Genomic DNA, 20,506 nt, shown 5'->3' on the forward strand with positions numbered 1-20,506 from the left:
GCGCGTGCTTAAAATAAAGTTTGCTTTCAGAAATACTCTGTCCTCCCATCAGCGCATGCGTGAAAATTGAACGTTTCCTAGCGAAGGTTTACCTTTAAAGGGTATCAGTTCTCTAAATTTTCTTTAGGGATGGCCTACTTTGGCCTTTAATTTGCGTGGTAGGCAGTTAATTTCAGTTTCATTGTTTTGTTAGTTGCGTAATCTGTCGCTAGGCGCCCCCTGGCTGCCATTTTGCATTCAGAACGGCCAGAGCCCAACGACTGGCTCGTTCTTCTCTGCTGCCTGTTCGCTGTGCGTAGTTGTTGGTGGCCTTCCCGAAAGGCATCTGCCTTGTGTGTGCTATTGCATCGTGAATCAAAAAAAGAAAAGAGTGCTGCTGCGCGGCCGTGTGAGTCGCCCCGAAGACCGTCCTGTGCCTGGCCCGGCCCGAGGGATTCGTCCGTGGAAAAAATTTTGAAAACAAAAGACACAATCGGGGAGGTGCGAAGAAGCGGACGTCGTTCGTGATCAAACGGCGCCTGCTACGCGCCACCACCAGCCGCCTTGGCTGCAGCCTCGTCGTTGTTAGTGGTGCGACGGCGGTGAAACCCATCAAACGACCATCCTCGAAAAAGAAAAGAAAAGGGAGAGAGCCATGGCAGACCGAGCCGACGAGTTGGACTCGTGGATTACCAATTGGGAGAGACAGTGCATTGAGGAAGTCGAACGGGCGCCCGATCTGGAGAGCCAGATTCAGAACGAACGCGACACATCGTCTCAAAAGCTGTGGCTCCTGTTTCAAAACTCGGCTACCTGCGTAGCTCAGCTGTACAAAGGTACTATACTTCTACCGAGCCTCGAGCGGTCTGAAGTTCTGGGCGCGGTGTCTTATTACTGCTGTTCGTCGGTCGGTGACGACTTTATTGCTGGACGACCCCGCAGCCGAAGGCGTCGGTGGGAGGGTTGCGCTGTGCCGTACGCGTATGTATGTACTCTACACCCAGGCTCCGCTAGGCTTAGGGGCACGATCTGCTGCTGCTGCTGCTAGGAAAACGAGGAGAGGGGTGTTGGCGGAGGGTGTGTAATACGAACGAATAGTCTCTTTTGCCTCTGCCATTTTTACTTTATTTTTAATCTCCCACGACGTCACTCTGCGATGTTTTCGATGGTTTATTCATTTCCGGAGAGCCTCTTTAACGCAGTTCGCTCGAGCTCTGGATAGTACCATCGCGGCTTAAAAAGAAATTCGCAAAGGCAGATCCGTGCGCGTTGCCCAAGTCCCCAGGGGCGACGAGCCTTGTAAAAGAAAAAGGCACGCATTAAATATCACGTTTCCGACACGTTCGGGTCGGGGCGCACATTTCCGAGTTCGTTTCATCGTCAAGCGCCGTCTTGTGCTCGGTCGACCGAAAGTTTACGCTACCGAACACTTCGCAAAAGTACCAACGCGCGCGGTGAAACAGGTAGATCTTATTGTGTGTTTAAAAGAACAATCATCTGTCCTGCGTTGGCGCTCAAATAGTTTTTTCATTGCCGTCTGCAGATCGCCAGCACGGAGTGTCACTGTGGGTTCCCTTCCAAAACGCTGCTTCGAGCGTCACCAATCTCTACAAAGGTGAGGCCCGAATGCGTTTATTCTCGAAAAGGTTCTTATCGTGTCACGTGACTTCGATCGCGTTATCTCGTGTTTTGCATGTGGTGTTTCCCGCTTTTCCCTTTCTGAAATCAGCGTTTCTAATTGTGTGCAGGGAAATAACTTGTCGCGACGCCATGTGGCCGACGTCGTGATATCGACGCTTTTCAAAACTGTGAAACTCGTACAGTGGTGGCTTCAGCGCGGGGTGTCGTGCACATATCGCATCGGTTCGAACGAGCCATGCGTCAGCGAGCCCGTCCGAAGAATGGAAGGGTTCGACCCCGTTACGTCATGTGCCGCGCATGCGCATTACACGGAGGCAATGCTTGCAGCATAGAGTTTCTCACTCTAACACCTAGAGGGAAATCTGGCGCCACCGTCTATGGGAGTTTCCTAAGGGGCGCTGTGCTGTCATGGGAATGACGGTATATGTGTCTGCGAGGCTTGTGTTGGCAGGTGTTGTAAGAGGCTTCGTCTAGAATGTGGATATGGTTACACAAATAACGCATTCTTAAAGTAAAATCTTCATAAAATGTGTCCATTCCCGCATATTACATCTGTACTCATCTACAATGCATGACCAAGCGAAGAAAAGTGAGAACAGATGGACAAACTGTTCCAAAGCGAGCACGAATCTTGTCGTCTGTCCTCCAACTTTAGCGGCCCGCTGATACTCTTTACGTATCATATAATTGTACATGCAATAACAAGTTCTCATAGTTAAACAAAACAGGTTTTTGTGCAATAATAAAGCTAAAACAGCTTTTTAGGTGTTGTTTTAGTTGAAAGTTAATCACTGTGGCAGACGGAATGGTGCTTGCCTGGCTCTCCGAGAACGATGCCAATCCGAAGTCACAATAAACCGGCATTCCCGTGCATACCACAGTGCATCAGTGCCAGATTTTCCTCTAGGTAATATAGTGAGAAACTCTATGGGTTCGACCCCGTTACGTCGTGTGCCGCGCATGCGCATTTCACGGAGGCAATGCCTACAGCCACATGAAACAGATGCGACTCCGAAACGAAGTTAAAAAGAAACGTCATCTTTTAAAATTCATGCTTCAGTCGCGAAAATTTCATCAGCTGCTGCGTAACTGCCCTGTTTCCAATAGGGGGAATTTCATTCTGTGCTAAAAGCCATGGGCCATTGTTCACCTTGAAATATGGTGACATATTTATGGCATATCTGGGTGGTCATTTCGAAGTACTCTGGCAGCGCTAGAAGGTAACGTAATTGCTACAAAGTGTTACTGCTTGCATTAGCGAGCTCCACTGATAAGGAAGTGGGATCATTGCTTCCGTCCCTGGTTATGCTTCTAATATGGCTTTAAAGCTGTTTTGCACCACCTTCGTGGCATGGCCAGAGGGCTCTCAAATGACCACCCAAATATGCCACTAGTTCACTAAAGAAAAAAAAAATATTCAATTCAAAATAATTTTTGCTGTGTTCATGTTGCCAACAGAAGAACATCTTGTGCTAGCAGTTCATGAAGCGCTGGCCAATGGACAAAAGGCGCAGGTGTTTTTATTTTCGCAAGACACAAATAGGGGTCAGAAACGTAAGAAAGTTTCGTGGTTAGAGTTACCAGTGCAAAAGCAAACATTTTGCGCTTGTAACATCGGTGATGCAGGAAACAACTAGCCTGCCTAAAACAGCAGTGCTTACGAGCTAGTTTGTTGTTGGTCCAGGTGGTGAGTAATCATTCAGTCTGATAAAGCATAAATAACATAACATGTCTTACCTCATCACGTTCGTGGGCCCTGCTTATTGGTTTAGTGACAAGCACAGGAGCTCCTGTCCCTCGTTCGCTTTCCATCCGCCGATGCGAATCACCACAGCGGCTCCAATGCGAGCTATTCCAAGCTTAGACTTCACCGAAACGAAAGATGAGAAAAGTAAGTGGGGGTCAAGCACTGTTATCAACTTGAGCCTTTGCCTATCAAGTCATAGGCTAGCATAGCCGTTTGAAAGTGCCCATGTTGCCTGGGTCTTCTGCGAAGTGTTTGCAAGTGCAAAAGTTGTGAGCCCCAATTGGTGAATGTGAAACTGGAATGTGAGGTTCGGTCGTGTGGTTATCGCAGCTCCCAAACGCTCAGTATGAAATTTCGTTGTTTGAAACATGCTTTGCACTCGGTCACTCAAAATCGTGATGCGCAACTGTGGCGTGAATGGGCACCAAATTTGCTCTAGACAAAAAAAAAAAAAAAAAAATGGTGGTTTAGGGAGGAATCACTCAACTGTTGCACACAACAGCAGTTTACTAAAGGGCAGTCCACTGTGTAGATTTTAATTTGTTTATGTTTAGTACATCATCGAACAGTCTTAGCCGGTCCATATGACATATTACCGTTTAGGGAATACCAGAGACATGGACTTGAGCAGCTTAAGACCCCTAGGTATGCTTCATGGTAGCACAATTCTCCTTTCCCGCTTCCCTCTTCCGCTAATCCGCCTCCTAAATTGAGTGCAGCTAGTACCCATAAAAAGGTTCCGGAGTTCTCAACATGCATGCAAGAACAAATAGCTTTTAGTGTGTGTGTCATACTATATTTATTGTTAGTACTCATTTCAAAACTGCATTTCATGCAGTAAATCCTTGTTCATGTGTAGTACATTGGTGTAAACTGTGCATTAGAACCTTTTCAAATGAAAAGGAATAACCACCACTGCTAACTGGTTGAAATGCCATGTCACTGCACTCAGCCGATCGGGCAATGGTGGGAAAGCACTATGATGAGCATGGCAGCTAGATGAAAAATGGGGCTACTTCAAAGCTTTTTTATCTTGGGGCCTTAGAGCAACGGAGCTGGTGGCGCCATCTCATGACGCTCGGTTCAGCTAGAGCTTACAAAAGTGTTAGTTAAGCATTTAACGCCTTGTTTGCATTAAACACCACACACTTTGTTGTACAATACAAGCAACTTCTACCTTGAGAGGAGGCTCGGTAAGCCAGAAAAAGAAAGAACAAAATTACCGATGAGAAGTCGCGATGATGCCTTTAAGTTCCCGCACTAGCTTGGGGTGGAGTCATGGATTTTGGCGGCTTTTGCTCCAGGCTATTAACTCTTATTGGTAAAGATTGACTACTACATTGTATGTGCTCTAAAAAAAAAATTAACTTTACAAGTTTCAGAAGCTAACTGCTGTAACAACTTAAGTGCAAGATAGTTCGAAATTAGTGGTGTCACACTGGGGCTCTGGCACAGAATTTTAAAATTTTTAACTTTGGCTTCTATTTAATCTTCTAGTAATCAAGCTCTTACTGTGAAATTAAAAAAATCTGTGGTCTTGAAAGAATACTTTATCAGTTCAAACTTAGTGTTATTTCTCTTTAGTTGCCCCCTTAACCGTTTGTTGATAAAGAATAGTTCGGTTCCATTGAAAGTAGCCAAAGAATCGACAAACTTGGCAAGTTTTGAGAACAATGGTTGCACTACAGCATGTAAATGTCAAAGGACTTTTTGTGTGTGTGTGTGTGTGTGTGTGTGTGTGTGTGTGTGTGTGTGTGTGTGTGTGTGTGTGTTTGTGTGTGTGTGTGTGTGTGTGTGCGCGCGCGCTTCTTTAAATGTGCTGCCTATAAATCCATGCAGCCAACAGTGCTCCTGTTAGCTAGTAAGCAAGGACAGGTCCCTCATGTTTTGAGCTTCACTCGCCATCCAACACAGCTGCTAATGCATGGCGGCAAATGGGCACAGCGGGGAAGACAAGGAAACAGGAAAAAGCAAACGCTGACACTGCAATGAATTCCAGGCCCGTACACATAGAAACATGCACATGAAAATGAAAAGCCGTGTTTGAGCATCTTTCTTTCTTTTCGTGGCATTTCTTTCGCTTGTGTGCTGTTGCCTACCACGCCGTGCGCAGTTGTTGCTATGAATTACCAGCTTGTCCAAGCCTCCATACTGTTACATATGTTGTGCTTTTCCATTAAGAAAAGCAAAAAATAGGTGGCAGGGCATCAAGATCACTTTTTGGCACTGCACGATTTCTGAGGCCGTAGTGCCAGCGCACTGGTATTTTTCTGTAGCCACCAGATGGAGCCACCGACTAACCACTTGAGGTTTCTTCCTTTCGGTTCTTGCCAGAGGCACTGCATACCTACCAACTTTCCAGAACTTTTTTTGTAAAGTTTACGAATTTGGGCTCGTGCTACAATTTTACTAATCTGGTATCAAACCTTACGGAAAAGCATGTTCCAGAAAACGTTTCGCTTGTTGGTCCTCAAAAATGACCTTGGAAGTCTGATGATGAAAGTACACCATAAGGAAACCTGCTTCGAGCAAGTTTATTAAAATAAAGTTCCTGCACCAGGCAAAATCAACAGCAAAGTCACTGAAAAATCATTTTTAACTTGAAAACAATGTGCTACTTGTGAGTCTCTCCTCTTCCAAGTTTCTTCCTGCTTGTCTGCAGCGTCTAAAGGTAAATTATCGTTAATTAATTTAGGATGTGCCCTGCAAGAAGTGTCTGCTCATAGAAAAGTAAAAGAAAATCTTTATACTCGTTCCTTCCTGGCTTCCCTTGGGGGTTGTGTCTGCGAAAATTTTATATATTTTAAAGTTCTCGGGTTGGCAGCTATGTGGTCACATTTGCCATTCCTCTAACACACTACATTAAGGAAATGTTGAGAGTATCACAACTGCACTTGTTAGTAATACACTATGGATTTCCCCTTCAGGCGCCTAATAATTCTGTCTGTACAAAATTTAGTTTCACCACATATCTTGCATCTTCGGAATTGTGAAAAGAGCATAGCTGCTAATGGACTAACAGTGTTAAATTCTTCCTTGAATTTTGTCAGCTTTACAGAATGTGGACAGTTCTCTGTACAGAAACATCGGATGTGAGAACATCAGCTATTTCATGTGTAGCCTACTTGGGAAGAACCTATTCAGGCTCTTGCAAAATATGCCTGATGTAAAACATTGCAAAAATCATTGAAAGGCAGAAACCTGCTACACGGCGACATACTGACTCCATTAGCAAACATCCAGCCAGGTATACCATCCAAGTCGTTTTGTTAGGACACTTGACACATATTATTCAAACTTGCAGCACTGGTCCAGTCAGAAGTGTCTTTGTATGCAATAAGCTCTAAATATCAATACTTAATTCAGGGGTTTTGATACACCATCTTGGCGTACTATTTTGCACGCAGGGCCTGAAGGAGATATACTAAGTGTTTGTGCAATTCTCCTGTCTTTGTCCCTTTTCGTGCCTTTAGTATACACAGTTAAGCCTTGATTTAATTAATTCAGAATTATTTTTCTTAATTGAAATGCTTAAAACACTCGTGCGAACACTGAGGTGCACACTGCTGTCTGATAATTTGTGAGGTTTATCTGTTCTTGGTCCTGTTCGGAGGGAACTGCTTAGTGGTCATGTTTGCTACTCTCCACATTGTGTTGGATTAGGGCATGTGCTTGTTGGCTATACATTATGTGTACACTGACAGTGTTCGTGTGATTTGCACGTCTTTGTCCATTTTCGTATTGTTTGTATGCTGCTAAACCCTGATTTAACCATGAATGCAGTGAGATGACGATTTCGAGATTTGTCGAAGCGATCATTTCAAGAGCTCTCAAGTTTGGCGTTTCAACAGCCGTCGAGCAATGAAACTCGTTCAAGTCGTCAATAGCATATTGAAGCAAATATCGAAGACCATCGACTCGATTGTCACCGAAAAATTCCGGCATGAAATGGGTATAACTGCCAATTATCTGCTGTTCGCATATCTTGACCCGCGTCGATCGACCGCCCGCCTTGTGTGCAGAGTGCCTGGAGGCCCAGAAGCGGGTGAGCGAACTGGGCTTCCAGTCGGGCTACCAGCGCCGCACCAAGGACCTGCTGGCGTGGGCCAAGAAGCGCAAGCGCCACATTCGGCGCGAGGACCTGCTCGCCTTCCTGTGCGGCAAGGCGCCCCACCACCACCACCACTACCACGGCTGGGCCTCGCCCCGGCCGCGCCTCTCCCTCGAGCCCCGCGTGGCTGCCACTGCGCCGCCGTCGTCTAGGTTGAGCCCCGCCGCCGCCGGGGAGCGCTCGGCCGTCGTGGGGGCGGACGATGCCGACGACGTGGACCTAGACACGTTCCGCGAGGCGCTGGCCATCTCATCAGGTGGGTTGCACCTTTCTCCTTGCCGGCGCCACACCTGCCAGCTCTCACGAATTTCGTTTTGTAAAGTTTGCGAATTGCGGGCTCGTTCTGCGATTTTTACGAATAGTTTGTTGAGTTCTATGACAAACAGATTCTGTTGACAGAAGTTTAATACTTCGATCTCAGGCTTTACCCTCGGGGAGTCTTCCAGCAGTAAAAAAACCCTAGAGGGGTACCTGCTTTGATGATTAAAACTTTATTTATCCCTCATTAAAGGGAAGGCGGCAACAGAATAAATGGTGAGGGGAGGAACTACTTGAAGTAGGCCTCCTCTGTCCTCTCAGCCCACTCCAGGATGGCCTCCTGAAGGTTGGGCCTTGAGCTGCGCAAGGCGGCCTCCCACTGCTCCTCACTAGATATTAATTGCTTGAGGAATGGGGGGGAAGGGGGTGCTTAGGCCACCCCCACATGAGCAACATGAGCAAGACCCGGGCAAATATATGGCCAAATGGATCAGCGGTGTTTTGCTGTTTTTTTCTGCTTCTTGTTCAAATCAAATCACCGGATAATTCGGTCAATTTCATCAGTATCGTTCGGGTGGAATTATCGGATGTTGACTGTGGTTACGCCAGACCCGCAAAATAGTTTGTCTCCTCTATTTTCAAATCTCAACATATAAGTAACTATAGTTCGTTAAAGTTTATGGCACCGCAGTTGTACACATATATACCAGCTTTCTTGTTTTAACTGGACAGTTGGACGTCCAGCTTTCTTGTCCTTCAGTCCACTCCTCCCGTTTGAAATTATGTTTACCCGGCGGCTGAGAACATGCAGCCTACTGTTACAACGCAGGAACACACAAGTACGCTTCGATAGCCACTTCAGAGAGTGGTGTTGTGGAGCTTTGGCTTTGCCCCCAGAATTCTAAAGAGTAGCTGTTCCTAGGTTGTGGTTGCAATTCCAGGTGCCGGTGAACGTTGTCATGCTACCTATACCATCAGCATGGAAAGCTGTACCATGTACAAACTCTGTTTCCACGATGCAGAGGGTATCCATCTGCTGTGCTCAGTTACGCATTCTCTGCATGGCTTGGGATGAACAGGAAAATGTTGCCAAGTTGATGTTGCAGTGATTGCATCACGTACATCATGCGTTTCTGTACTGTCAATGATACTATCGAGAGGGCTTTTCATTGATGGTTTGATAGTAATTCTGCTATTGACAGTACTATCAATAGTTCTGCATCATTGCTGTGTAGTCCACGCTGAAAAGAAAAGAGTAATAATTTAAGGACTGAGTAGGAATGCCGCCTTCAGGTGCAACTTTATGGCGAATCACCTCGTATTGCAGTGAATCCACACATGAAGGGGAAATTTGCGTTGGCGTGAAGCTGCATCGCGATTCAAAGGGGAGCAGTAGGGGAAATGGGTCTTCGCTGGACATGGAAGTAAACTGTTTGTGGCGGTTTTTGCCTACAGTTCTACTAGTTTTGCTTTTATAACGATTATGAACGCTGTTGTAAACGGTTATCTGCGCGGGTAATGTGCACGACAGCCCCCTTACTGTGGCTTTCTGCAGCTATAGCACAAGGTCGCGAGTTCGATTGACAAGCCCGTTCTGATGGAGGGCTGAATGCAGAAAATGGCTGTGTATATCTAGCTTTTCGCACAACTTGGGATTTTCCCACGTGGTCGGAATTAATCCATAGTTCTCCAATGTGGCATCTTCCACAGTCTCAGTGTTGCTGTGGGATGCTGCAGACCACCCAGCACATTTTCTAGACTGTCGTCCGTGGAGGTGTTGAAATTTCGCGGGGGTTGCAGACTTTCTATGGGTGCAGGCTGTACACGACTTTATTTCTTAAGATTAGAGCCGCACCTAAAAGAAACGAGGCCAGACTGTGCCTGCGAATTTTTGCCCTGGCTCAGTGACGTAGTGAAATCAGCTCCGCCATGATCGTCGCTTCGCATGAGCAATATTTCGAGCCTATACTGGCAGCCCGTGATGTGCGAGTGAATGCTGCTCGTGATACTTTAGGTGGCTGCTCTTCAGTGCTTGGATTTGTGAGTACTTGTGCAAAACCAGGTTTCGAAATGCGCAGCACATTCAATATGCAACTTCATATTAGGTGCAAAGTACAAGAACAGTTGCGATGACACCAAGAGAGCTTAAGAGCATATGCAGTCAGAGAAAGGGCCCAGGCGCTGATTTGCTAACCTACTGTTTGCCAGTTGCAGACGAGCTAAAGAAAACCTATTTTAAGCCTAAATTGGCGCCTGCAGATTATACACTGGGTGCAGAGTATAGCCCGGAAAGTAGACGGCACTTGGAAATCGGTCGACATGGAGGGGCAGGTTATATGCAGGAAAATGTGGTGATTCGCAGCTGTCTTTGTTGCAGTCTTCTAGTTCGTTAACTCCAGATGTGAACTGTGGTAATACACAGCTGTGATCAGTGTCCCGTAGATTTTGGCTCATAGCCTACCTGTTGATTTCAGGCGTGGAATTAGATTATAACTGTTTCTTTTCGTCAGTACACATGGACAGGTTATTTGCGTGAGAGCCTGGTAACTCACAGCTGTCATCAGCATTGTCTCATACCTTATTTGTTGGCTCCAGGTATGAGTTTGGGTTACTACTGTGTTCCTGTTCATGAAAATATGTTATTCCATGGCTGCCATTGTCATTGTTTTGTAGCCGATGCATTGGCCTTGATATGTGAGCTTCCATATTACCACCATTCCCGTTCTCCTGCAGCCCTGGGTTCGGGCCGAGGCCACAGCGGAGGCAGCGTATCGCCGCCCGGGTTCCGCAGTGCGGCCAGCCTGAGCAGCTTCATCGCCGAGGAGTTTGCGCGCCACGTTGAGTCACGCAAGCGGACTGCTCCGGGAAGCGCGAGCCCCGGAGATGTCGTGATGGACTCGCCAACGCACAAACGGCCGCGCCTCATCTGAGTTCTCCCTCACCGCGCGCCAAAAAAATAACAACAAATCCCCCGCCGCCGTGTGCCGTCACAGGCTTTTTCTCCCACCTGCTTCAGACCAAGTCCTGCAGTTGTGCAGAGTCAAAAACCCGCTGCCAAAAAAAAAAAAAAGTAAATGAAATAAGAAAAACCCCTCCTTCGGGAAGGAAGATCTCTTGAGCATCGCTTGTCGTCGTCTGCTGCAAAACAGTGTCGTGCAGTCGCAAAAAAAAAACATGGATGTGGTGATGGCGGTGTGTTGAGAGGTGGTGGTTTGTCTTCGTCGAGATTGGTTCGTGGAGGCCGTACGTTGTAAGCGACCTTGCAGACGTGGCGTTTTGCTTTGCACGTCCACCGCCTTCGCAAGACTGCGCATTGGCTGCCATCGGGCGTGGACGTCGTGCAGACAGCCAGGAACTGAGGATGGACTCCAACTTCGTTGCTAGCTGCTCGGTGGTTTGATGGGACTGATGCAGACCGCAGCATCCACGGACAGTATTCAGGCAGGAGCCCTCGCGGGCATTCTTGCGTCTTTCGCAGAGCCCTGCGGCATGAAGCATTCAGCAAAAGGGAGTCCAGACGGAAACTCAGCGAGACCAGTGCTGGGATCGACAACGCTGCTTCGTCCTGCAACCTCTGACTGCTTGCCAAATGACCATGCCGCACGCTGCGAGCCCGGTTTCTTCTATGTGGCCCACGGTCGGTCCATGCCTCTCAACAGTACACGTATTGTCGCACCGATGTTGGCTGTGCATGCGAAGTTAACTTGCCGGTGGTGACTGGATTCAAGGGGTTGGGGTGGGTCTCTAGCAGACTCGCACAGACTCTTGTCAGAGGTAGCATAGCGTGAAGAAGTGTGTGACGGCAACATCTGCGAGTGGTCTTTTTCTTTTCGTCTTTTTTTTTTCTTGAGCCAGGTGAAACATATGCACCTTGAAATAAGAGTTGGAGAGAGAGAAAGAAAAGTGTTGGCAGTGTCATGAGAGTTTCTATTTTTCTGTCATTGCTGCCACCCAGCCTCCGATTTGTTTTTGTCTTTTTGATAGGCAGTTTAGTTTACGTCGTAGGTGTGATGGTGGGAAAGGTGCAACGAAAGGAGCATCCTTTCTTTTCTGCTCGATCGTGTGGTCGGGCGACCCTAGGTAGACCGGAGCTCGCGAAACGCGGGACTGTATTATAATAAGAGGAAGGGTGCAAACAAATGAAAGTATATAACGACTGTGCTGCCTTTTCGAAGCTTCGCTAGAAAGAAAAAAATAATCGAGGCACTTCACGCAAGCCCACCGCTTCCTGCATTGATATTGGGAAAAAAAAGTGTCCAACATTATGCAAGACATGTCGTATGTAGTAACAGGCCCCACGTAGTAGTAGCCCCCACTTGTGTGTTCTTGGTCTTTTTGTGGTGATAACTTTTTTTTAAGTATCTGGACGTATCGGTCCCAACTCACGTGCAAGGTTTAAAATACTTCTAAATGTAGCCACACTTCCGCGTTTAAAAACATGCCATTACGATCTTGGGTGACGCTTTTCCAAAGTCGAAGATAAAGTAAGGCCACCGCAAGCAGTGTCGGTTATCAGATGGAGGCAATAAGAAGACTGTTGCAGATAGGTTGCGGCGTGGCATCTGCTACAACCCGGTTCAGCTGGAATGATGCTGCAATATGTCATTGTGTGCATTTTTGTTTTTCCTTGCCCTAACGCTGGGTTCATGTTCCAGTTTGCATTTTGCCCAGTTTTGTAGGAGAAAAGAAACTTTTTTTTCGTTGCGTTGTTGCAAGATCTTGATTTCACCGAGGGTCGCAAACCTTGGGTCCTGCTTTGATAGCTGGAGCCCCTATACATTTTGTCGCTAGCTGTCGTTTTGTCCGATTTATTAGCAAACAAACAAATGTTCTTCTTTTGCTGGACTTTGGCTCTCGACAAGTGCCGAGAATACCATGTGCAGCCTGGTATCACACTGTTCGAATGACCGGCGAGGGGTTGATAAGTAGTTGAGTTGGCAGTTTTTGAAGATGGAGGGTTGCTGTTCACACTCGAGAGAAAAGTTACGGGAGCATCCAGTCGCCTCGTTTTTAAAAAGAAAAAGAAAGCTTTGATGGGCCTGTTTGGACACCAGAGCCAGCAAATTGTCATGCCGTCTAGAGCGAGATTTTGGGCTCTGCCACCACCGGCCCACCTCGCAAGCACTGAATTTGTGGTGGATGGAAGTCACGATTTGCCACTGTTTATTTGTGGCTCTTTACACGGCTTGTGTCGTAGCATTGTACAGACTATTCCTCACTCTTTACTACGTTTTTCTTTTTTCACGCTTCTGTTTCAGTTATAGAGCTGTGTGTATTGCTCTAAGTCTGATATTTCCTTTTATTTTTTAGATTTGTTGTTGTTGTGAAGGAGAGTAGGATTTTGTTGGTGTGTGAGTAGTGTCTTGTTGCGGCAGCGGGATGTCATCGAAGTGCTGGCTACGGACTTGCGTCTGCGATCATGTCACACTTGCCCTGCTCAAAGGGCACAGGTCAAAGGCCGGGCGCATCTAGCAGGGTGCCACTTTGAATTGCCGAAGAAATGTTTTAACACCCCTGTAAGAAGGGGGGGGGTAATTGCGAGGGAAGCTGTCAAATGACAGACCACATCAGAGAAAACGACTACCCAAAGCTATATTCCATTCAGAAACAAGATGTCCAATAGCTTGCTATAAATATGGGACAACTCATGCAAAAGCTGCCAGCTAGGAGGTATTGGTCGAGGTTGCAATGTGCCTTGTTCAGTGAGAATGTAGCACAGCTTAGCAATACTATGTAGGTCAACAAAAAGTGCCCCCTCCCCCCTTTTCTGAAGTTTGCTACTTTTTGTTTTTCATTTCAATCAGCAAAGTTGCACTGAAATGTTCTAAATGTAAATACATAAATAGGAGGGCCAAGTGTAGATGATTCTTCCAGCTAAAGCACTGGCTTGTTCAAGCTCGAGTTAGCACAGCTGTGGCCTACTGCAGTGCATACATTTTAATACTTTGTTTCGCTGCGTTGCCTGTTGTGGCGCAAAAAAAAAAGCATTCGAAAAGGAGCAGTGGTGTCATCTGTTATCTACAGGCAAAACAAGCCGTCCCCCATGCTTTGGAATTTGGAAGGACCGTTTCACTTGACACCCCATTTGTTTACAACACACCATGAAAAGTGCACTGGACATGTGCATCAATTGCAGGCCTCACCGATGCCGCCAATATACTGCGGGAGAACTAGCAACCGCCATTAAGAGCAGATTAAGAATGAGGCAGCATGTAGCAGTTACTTTGATGGCTTCCTGCGGCTGGTGAAGAAAAGGGTTGAGATGTACGAGTTGCCAGCTGCAGTAATGTTGGTACAGGTTGTGTTAAGGTGCTGCAGTAGCTGAACGAGTGCAAAAAAAAAATGTTTTCATTTGTTATATATAAAGAGAGCAACTGTGGTCTCCATCTATGGAGCACTTCTTTGTGCGTGTATGCATGTGTGTGCAAGAGCTTGTAATTGTCAGAAAACAAAACTGAGAAGTGATGGGACATCCATGTGAAATGTGTTATTGAGGTTGCGTAACCAAGCATTGGCATGTTGGTTGTATGGTGCACGACATCTGCACCGTAAAAATCTTGGCCTAAATGTGTCCTGCAAACTAAAACTGGGACTGCACGGCGCATGCTCCAGCTATGATGACGAAGTTGCCATTGTTCAGCGTGAAACAGTTGCGTTGAGGTCAGTGGAAGCGATGTTAAAAGTGCGTCACGAGATATGTTCCGCATAGTTGCCACGGATCAGGCATGACCCGCTGGACTTGTGCATGGTTAATTCAGTTTGGCATAGGTTTTAGTGCCTGTGAGAGGGGGAATGGGACCGATTGAAAGTATGATTTTTGCATTTTATACAGCAGTAAGAAGTTTCTGGCATGTCGGCTGGAAGATGAAGCAGCGGTCGTTTCGTTCACATCGCTCTTTCCTGCATCTCGGTTGGAAAAAAAAATTATATGGAGCAGATTGCTCTTGACGTCTGCTACCGTGAATTGCAGCTTCAATTGTCCATTCAAATGTCTCGTGCGCTTGTGGTCTTCCTAAAATTGAAGTTTCCTGCCACGCATTTGAAAGAGAACAAGATTTCTGGCCATTTGGCTGTTGGCGCAGGAATCGTTTTTCACTTTGCCAAAGCAACCTTTCATGCATGTCGGCTGGCTGTTCTGAGAAACCTGGCGATCTTGGTTGTCTGTTCTTTCTCTTCATTTCTGAAAGCCTCATACAGTCTCGATGCTTCCGTGCCCTTACCGCAGCTGGCAACCTGGTGCTGCCAAAAGATTGTGTCTGTTTGTGTTCCCATCATCGCACCTTCCTGTTTGTTGGGCCGCCAAAGAGATGCAGTTGTGCAGAGTTCTTGTTATGTTTGATAGTGTGCCCATGTGCTTTTTTTTATGTACGGGTCTGTCTTTGTGCATATTTGTACCACACTGTCGTTCAGTTTGGCTTTGTTGGGTAGGCTTTGATGCTGCGCTCCAACAGCTGATGGCCGAGCTGTGCTCTTAATAGGTAATTGCACCTATTGCAATGCTGGTAGTTTCATAGGATTGGTGAGCAGTTGCAAAGCAAGACTGCCATTAATAGCCATGTGTCGCAATGCTTGGCAAATGATTGGCAAGCAGTTAGTAAGGGAGGCTTTGTTATTAATAACCCATCACAGCACTTGTCAGCAAATGATTAATGAGCAGGTGGAAAAAAATGCTTTGCCACTAGGAATGATGTATCTTGCCACACTAATGGCAAGCAATCGGTAAGCAAGAATGCCACTGATAATTATGCCTGTTATGATGCTGGTAGTCGGTAGATAAACAGACGGTCGGTGCGCAGTTGCAAAGCAAGACTTTGCCACTGACATCCATGCATTGCAACACTTGGCAAATAATTGGCGAACAGTCAGTAAGCAAGGCTTTGCAATTAATGATAACACATCACAGCACTGGTTGTCAGCAAATGATGAGTGAGTAGTTGGCAAGCAAGACTGTCGCCAGGAATGACATATGTTGCAACACTAATGAGGTCAACAAATGTTGGCAAGCAGCCGTAAGCAACATTTTGCAATTAATAACAACACGTCGCAGCATTGGTGGGTGACACGATTTAGGAGCAGTTGGTAAGCAAGAGATTGCCACTAATAACGATGCATATTGCAACACTAGTAGGCGCCAAGTGATTACCCAGCAGTCACTAAGCAAGGTTTTGCCATTGGTAATTGCGTGTCGTTGCACTGGCAGTCAGCAAGTCATCGGTGAGCAATCGGCAAGTAAGGCATTGCTGCTAATAATCGCATTTCAGTTTAGTACTTAGCAAATGACTGTCGAGTCTCTAGTAAGCAAAACTTTGCCTTAGAACAATAGACGGCAAGGAGAATAAGGGTTCCTGGTTTGAAGATAGGTGCAGAAAACACAAGACACTACAGGAACAAGGTTGACGAGCTTGTGCCATTCTTCCCACTAATGTAGCACCTGCATTTTTTTTTTCTGTGCCTACCTTTTCAAATGGTTCATCAGGACTTTGCTGTTGATAATGATGAATGCCACTGCACCTGCATATTATGTGTCTACTGGGAGCTGACTGAAATGTGTAGAATTGGTGCCTGCTGCCGCTGTTGTACTCTCTATGCTTAAAGTAATAGTGTCGCACTGTTGCTTCTCTGAAATTTCAAGCCGGAATTGTACTTGCATGGATGTTTGGTTCGTGTGACTTGCATCTGTGCAATGCAGCACAGTACAGTGAAAGGCTCTTTTATGTTTGGCCAAGCTGCACTCAAAGCTTAGCCTCAGTTTGGAATCTCATTTTCGCAAGCAGACTTTGAGCAGGAATGATATATGGAAGTGATGCCCAGGACTATTTGAGGCTCTGGCTCTTTTCTTTTAAACAGCGTTGCACACCAAGTAATCTTGCAAGCCTGAAATCTAAATTTAACTGCCAAGTGTTTGTCATTTTGGAACACGAGCAACTCCTGCCCTTGAAGGCATTGTTGGAAGCCACATTTGCCCACAGCTTGTACTGATAGTACTCCCAGCCGGTTATAATAGTTTTCAAACGTGAGGATCAGCATTGTTGCAGCTTTTCCAATCTGATGGCCTTGGAACTGAGGTTGTTCCAATGTAGCTCATGGGTTGGTTGGGAAAAGTCCTCGTGTGGAAGCGGCCCACCTGAGCTGATTTTGTCTGGCTGCTGCCGCATTGCAGGAGCACTTATTTCCGGTGGAGAATGGGCTAGCGCGATATGTGAAATACATACACTAAACAAACGCGAAAGCCTATTTTGAAGAGTGTGCGAGTGATGCTGAAAGTGTCTGCTCGTTCAGCAGTATCTCCGTTTCCTTGAAAGCAGCGCCGAACACAGTTCGGCTTCGAAGACAAGGTGCCTGTCACTTGCTCACAAAGCAATGAGAAATAAACTTCTGACATAGGTCTGTCTGCAGTCCCACCGCCGAGGACAACGTGCTCAATTAATGCATTGGACGTGCTGCCGACACATTCGTTGGTCACTGTTTAGTTGCCTCCTCCTGTCCTTGCCAAGATACTATATGCACTATTTCTCGATGCAACTTTTCCACATGCCCTTCCTCCCTCGCCCCATCTCTTGTTGGAATTATTCTTGTATATTTTGTAGCATCACTGCCGGGCAACTTGTTTTGCCCTCGGCTGACTTCGATATGTTCTTGTTTGTTTGTGTTTTCACTTTGACAGCTGTGTACAGGCCGATGTTATGTCATGCTTCTGTACAAATACACGAGTGCTTGTCGGAGCCAAGCCGTGCCGTGTGCCTGACTCATTGCGAGTGTGAAGTGAGAGCATTGAGCCACAGGAATTTAAGTTCTGCAATTTAGTGTGGCAAAGTAATGTTCACACACACTGTGGGTGACTGAGTGACCAAGGAGCAGAACCAGCTTGTCACCATGGTCGCCATGACAACCGAGCACATTTTTGTAACCTGTCTGGAGAGCTGTAATCTAACTAACAGGCATTTCCAGACTTGCACCATCGCATACTTCCGTATCGCATAACGCAAAAAGATGCAGATGTAGACAAGAAACAGAAGAAAAGCTTGTATCTTGCTTGTATCTTTTTTTTTTCATTGCAACAAGGCATTTTACCTTACCAGCTTGCCCATCCTGACCATTGCAGGCTCTTTTACGCACATATGAGCTGCTCAGGCATGTAGGTGAGTGTCGGAGGCTTGCGCTGTCGCAGACACACAAATAGCAGTGGCCAAAACGTACCTATTCGGGCCATGACCAAAGCAGTGTTGCTCGTTGTGAACACGAGCTCTGGCTTGATCTCGATGAAGGAAACGCAGTTTACACTGTGGCTTGGGTCAATGTAGAGAAAGCAGTTTCACACAGGTCATCAGAAATGCCTCACCAGATATCTTATTTGGTCTATTGATAAAGTTGTGAAAGGTGTGACCATAGACTGGATAACCTTATTTTCCTGGACACATCCTTTAAATTGAAGACCCCTTGTGGCTAGCAGACCACGTGCGAAACAGTACTGTGGCAGTTCCCTGCGGGAAGCACATATGTATTCTAATTGAAAGCGTAAAGTCTGGCTAAAAGCTTGCAGGTATGTTTAGACAAGAATGGGTAATATGAATGGCACATAACTATGCCATTGGGGGGGGGGGGGGGGTGTCGAATCTAATGCAGCAGAAAGTGATGCTCGCTGCACATTAAATTATGTGAGCACAAATGTGCAGACATGTCTCTGAAAAGGGGGGCACTGTCTCCCCATTCAGGATGTGCCACTAATGAACGAGGTCAGCAGATGTAGTCTGTGCAGGTGAGTCGAATGGATAGTTGGTCACGGCTAAACCAAGACAGTTACAAGTGCAGTTGCAGCCATTTTCTGGGCGCTGCCGAATTCTGCCATGTTTTTGTTTCGAGCCAGACTAACACGGCTAGTCGGAAAGGGCGTACCTATTCTTATGGGCTCGTGGAGAGAGGAAAGAGCTTGGGCAGGAGCATGACGTCACACAGCCAGCCTTCAGAAGCGAAATCTGGGACGCCATCTTGTTTTCAAAGAAAGTCTGCCAAATAGGCGACTTCGTGGTCAGCGGACCCTGCCCAGTGCGTACGAGGCCCATTGGGTTTGGTTCCCGGTAGTTTTTTTCCGGCATGTTTCTTCCCGGTAGTTTTTTCCGGCAGTCCCGGCATGTTTTGTTAGAGCGCAGCTTTTGGGTGCCTGTTCTTGTGTCGACGTACCTTGTAACTGAGCGAAAAAGCACAGCGAAGGATGAAAGAGCGAACACGGAGCGCTGCGGGGGAAGAAAGACAGCGATAGCGAAGAGAATCTGAGGAGGAAAGTATGGCAAAAGCGCGAGAAGAAAAGCGCAGTTCCGCGCAAGACGTCTGCGGCGACGATGGCTAAGAGGTGGTGCTATAGTAGCACATGTCGTCCGCCGATGACGCCACCGATACCATATATGGAAACAAAGCACTGCACGAGTGTAGGTCTGTGTGCGGCAGCTGCTGTGAATCACTCCCACGCGCTGACTCTCACTATCTCCCGAGTTGCGAGGCAGTCGCGCCACACTTCGCTCCGTTTGCACACACCGCACAGGACAGATTGTCCGCATCAGCCAATACTAATATATCACGTAATGGAAACACGTATAGAACTGCAATAAATATTTTTGGTGGCACGAGCATTGAGTGACACACTTTTTCTTGCACAGCACTTCCGGTTCACCTCCTGAGAAAACCGGGGGTGAAATTCAAAATAAATCACGACTAAAAAAAAATAGCACAGTACAAAATTCATCAGTTTCATTATAAATATGACATCAGAGCATAAGTTTAGTAACAAGTTGGGTTACTAAATTGTTTAGACTTAATTAGAAATCACTGATTACCGAAGCTCAGAATCGTAGACTTTAGAGACTCGCTACGTGAGCACGAATTTGGAGAAATTCCTGGAAGCCCGGAGCTAGAAAGCGGAAGTAATGGCGTCGCTAATGACGTCACGCACAAGAAGGTGGCATGATATTTAACCGGCTGTTTAATGGAAAACAGTTGCCTGGCATAGACTGAACGTCTGCCTAGCACAGCGGATGTGACGTCACTCCCCTCTCTCTCTCTCGCTTCCCTCCTGGCGCTCGCGCTCGTTGCATGCTCTGACGTCAGCGCCAGAGAGGGCGCGTAACGTCAAAGCCACCCTCCCTCGTTCCTCGCCCGCATACCGCACCAAGGGAAAGCCGTTCGCTCGCTTAACCTAAAGAACACCAACGCCGAGGACACCTAAGTCAAAGGTTAGGGTCGCCTACCATTTTCCCCGATAAGCTCGTGCAACTTCGGTCGTTTATTGCAACCTATGTATTTATCGCCTTCGTTGCAATGTGCGGCATGCCTAGGCATTGCCTCGCGTCGCTGTCTCACCCGTTGCGTCTACGGAAGAGCGTGCGCTAAGGCCGGCATCAGTGGGAGATGCTAAAATTTACCGCGACATAATAGGCACTTCCAGCGTGTCAACGGGGGCGGTTTGAGCGGATTGCCGGGTGTGCGGGCACGTGAGCGGCCGGAGCAGTGCAGCCGCCTGGTGGCGTAGAGTTCAACCAGACGAACACAGCAGCTAAAATTGCAGTGACCCACTATATCCTGCTTCGCTGCTGGCGCAAATTTTCGGCAGCGCTGTCGAAAATGTACACCAGCAGCTAGGCAGAGTATAGTAATTGGCTTTGTGTTTGTGTGGTTGAGCTTTGCACCACCAGCTGGCGCCACCAATCTGGCCGCTCACGTTTACGCATCCGCTCAACCGGCAAACCGCCCGCGATTGCCCGAAATCCCGGACGAACTTG

At 47.0% G+C, this 20,506-nt stretch overlaps 1 protein-coding gene across 1 annotated transcript; it reads left to right on the forward strand.

Annotated features, from left to right (window-relative positions):
- Nucleotides 1-227: 227 nt before the first annotated feature.
- On the forward strand, nt 228-17,463 carry LOC142589990 (HUWE1-associated protein modifying stress responses-like). The gene is made up of 4 exons (XM_075701780.1): nt 228-815; nt 1,523-1,594; nt 7,390-7,734; nt 10,470-17,463. The coding sequence occupies exons 1-4, from the start codon at nt 635-637 to the stop codon at nt 10,664-10,666; spliced, it is 795 nt and encodes a 264-aa protein (XP_075557895.1). The 5' UTR covers nt 228-634; the 3' UTR covers nt 10,667-17,463.
- Nucleotides 17,464-20,506: the final 3,043 nt, after the last annotated feature.

The sequence above is a fragment of the Dermacentor variabilis genome, chromosome 8 (genome assembly GCF_050947875.1).
Source record: "Dermacentor variabilis isolate Ectoservices chromosome 8, ASM5094787v1, whole genome shotgun sequence".
Lineage (NCBI taxonomy): Eukaryota > Metazoa > Arthropoda > Arachnida > Ixodida > Ixodidae > Dermacentor > Dermacentor variabilis.